The 2,081-nt window shown below is 46.1% G+C and overlaps 1 protein-coding gene across 1 annotated transcript; it reads right to left on the bottom strand.

Annotated features, from left to right (window-relative positions):
* Window positions 1-343: 343 nt before the first annotated feature.
* PtA15_2A699 (uncharacterized protein) lies at window positions 344-1,438 on the bottom strand (the record flags this gene model as incomplete). Its single annotated transcript, XM_053166745.1, has 2 exons — window positions 344-561; window positions 922-1,438. 2 exons carry the CDS (start codon window positions 1,436-1,438, stop codon window positions 344-346), a joined length of 735 nt encoding a protein of 244 aa, XP_053017937.1.
* Between the last annotated feature and the right edge of the window lie 643 nt (window positions 1,439-2,081).

Genomic DNA, 2,081 nt, shown 5'->3' with positions numbered 1-2,081 from the left:
TGTCCAATTTGCCTTTGCCATTGGGTTATCCTTTTTGCAAGATTGACATGTACCTGATCTGTCACATTGATAGTATCTTTGCTCATAGGATGTAAATACAGCAATAATCAACACACATAATTCAAAGCTTCATGGACAGTCAACTTCATGGACAGTCAAGAGGGATAATGATGGGGAGCTACACGGCAAAACATGCGTAGGAAGTGGGGCTTGACTGTTGTATATGAATGGAAACAAAAGCAAATAAGAAAATTGGATAATTAGCACCTTTGATATGTTGCGATCGAGATTATTTGGGGCTGCGGGAAAGTATGTGCATACCGATGGGAGTGATCGTGATGATTTAGCTCTGGGGACCAGTATAAACCAATGGGTTAATTGTGTGGGCGTATTCCCTTCCATGTTGATCTTGATGAAGCGACCGTAAATCCGGCTCGACTTGTATCATTTCTTCTAGAGCTTCAGCTACGCCTTCAGGAAGACACGCATAGCCCTTGAAACCATGGAAAACTTGGGAGGCTCGTTGTGCATCTTTCGGCTGTAACGGAGCCATGTCGCCTTCTGTCTTCAGGCTCATGAAAAGCACGAGATATGGGTTGGCCTTCGGGATTTTAACATCAGAGGATTCATCAGTCCATTTGCGATCGTCACGGGCAAAGTTGGGCTTGGTTGTGGTATTCTTGACTTGAACACCGCAGAACGTGATGTTCTGCTCGTCGAGGGTATTGCCACGCTTCAGATAGATTGTGAATAGTTGATCAAAACCTTTTTGTAATGGTTTACATTGCACAGCTAGCCCTCGATAAAGGAAGTTTAACATTTGCCTTGAGTTCGGCGTGTAGGTGATTTGGATGAAATGGTTCCAAAAAACCATCCCGTTTTTCAAGAGATTCGTGCGGTGTTCGGGGGAGAGGTGTTTACCAAGCTCTAACTCGTCTTCCGAACGACCGGTTAAAGCATTCAAAAAGTCGGCCAATCGAACTGAGCGACCGTAAGGTATTTCGACAGGATCTTCCTTCGATTTTCGCATAGCCTCGCGCATCGCACATGATAAAATGATCCTGCTGGCTAGCTCTCCAGCAACTCCCCTGGCATCAAGTCCGAGGCGCAGAGTGGCAGTTAGCTTCTTGATGCAGCAAATGAGCATTTCTTTGTCTGCCAAAGTTCTATTCGCTGCAGATGCCAAGATAAACTGGGAGGGGTAATTAGCGAGAATCAGGTCACGACCGGGTGAGATGTAGTCACAATGAGCTGCATGCGATGAAACTAGCTCGGAGTTCAAGTGCAAAGTGCCGCTGAGCCTTGGCTGGATTGTAGTACCTAGCAATGCGAGGGCTTGATATTCGGTGAGGTTTTGCGGTAGGGGCAGCTGATTTGAACAAAGTAGCTTGGATTGTGCTAAGCTGATGATGTGGCTGAAGACTTCTGATCGGTTCATTGACTCGGCTTGCGCATCGCGCCAGTATGCTCCATAAACTGGAGTTCCATAATTGACCAGTCGAGCGGCTGACGTCAATTCGTTCCAGGATGTAGGCGAATTGGTTGGGACTAGGACATCGAGCGAGGAAATCTGGTATATTGGGTCGAAAAGCCGAACACCTTTTTCAAGACCACCTCTCGCGCTAGGATCGTACTTGGGTGCTGGGTTAAAGTTGGCAACTTGCAAAGTAGTATCGGCTAGTATGGTGAAGAAGCCTTTATTTGGAGGTATATGTTGTAAAGCACGACAAAAATTGCGGAAAAAGGAGAATTCGTTTGGCATTTTCTTGGGCGACGAGAGTAATGCCCGCGCCTCATCGATTGCAAGCAATACGTTAAAGGAAGGGTGGATAACCTCTGTTTGAGTGAACATGTCGACTGCGGCTTGTTTGAGAAGTGTGGACGCCTTGTTGTTTGGGTTCTTTTGAAAAGATCCATAGTGATGATCGATTTTCTTGGAAACAGCCTTGGAAAAGTCGGTTACCTCTTCCGGTTGCAAATTCTTCGGGCAATTGTAATCAAACCATTGCTTCAGGAGCTCTTCGTTTGGCGTACCTTTACGTTTAGAAAAGAATTCGGTCACCACCTCGAAGATAGCGATG

The sequence above is a fragment of the Puccinia triticina genome, chromosome 2A, assembly GCF_026914185.1.
Source record: "Puccinia triticina chromosome 2A, complete sequence".
In the NCBI taxonomy this organism is placed as follows: domain Eukaryota; kingdom Fungi; phylum Basidiomycota; class Pucciniomycetes; order Pucciniales; family Pucciniaceae; genus Puccinia; species Puccinia triticina.
Note: the sequence above shows the minus strand (reverse complement) of the source record. Positions and strands in the feature narration are given on the sequence as shown.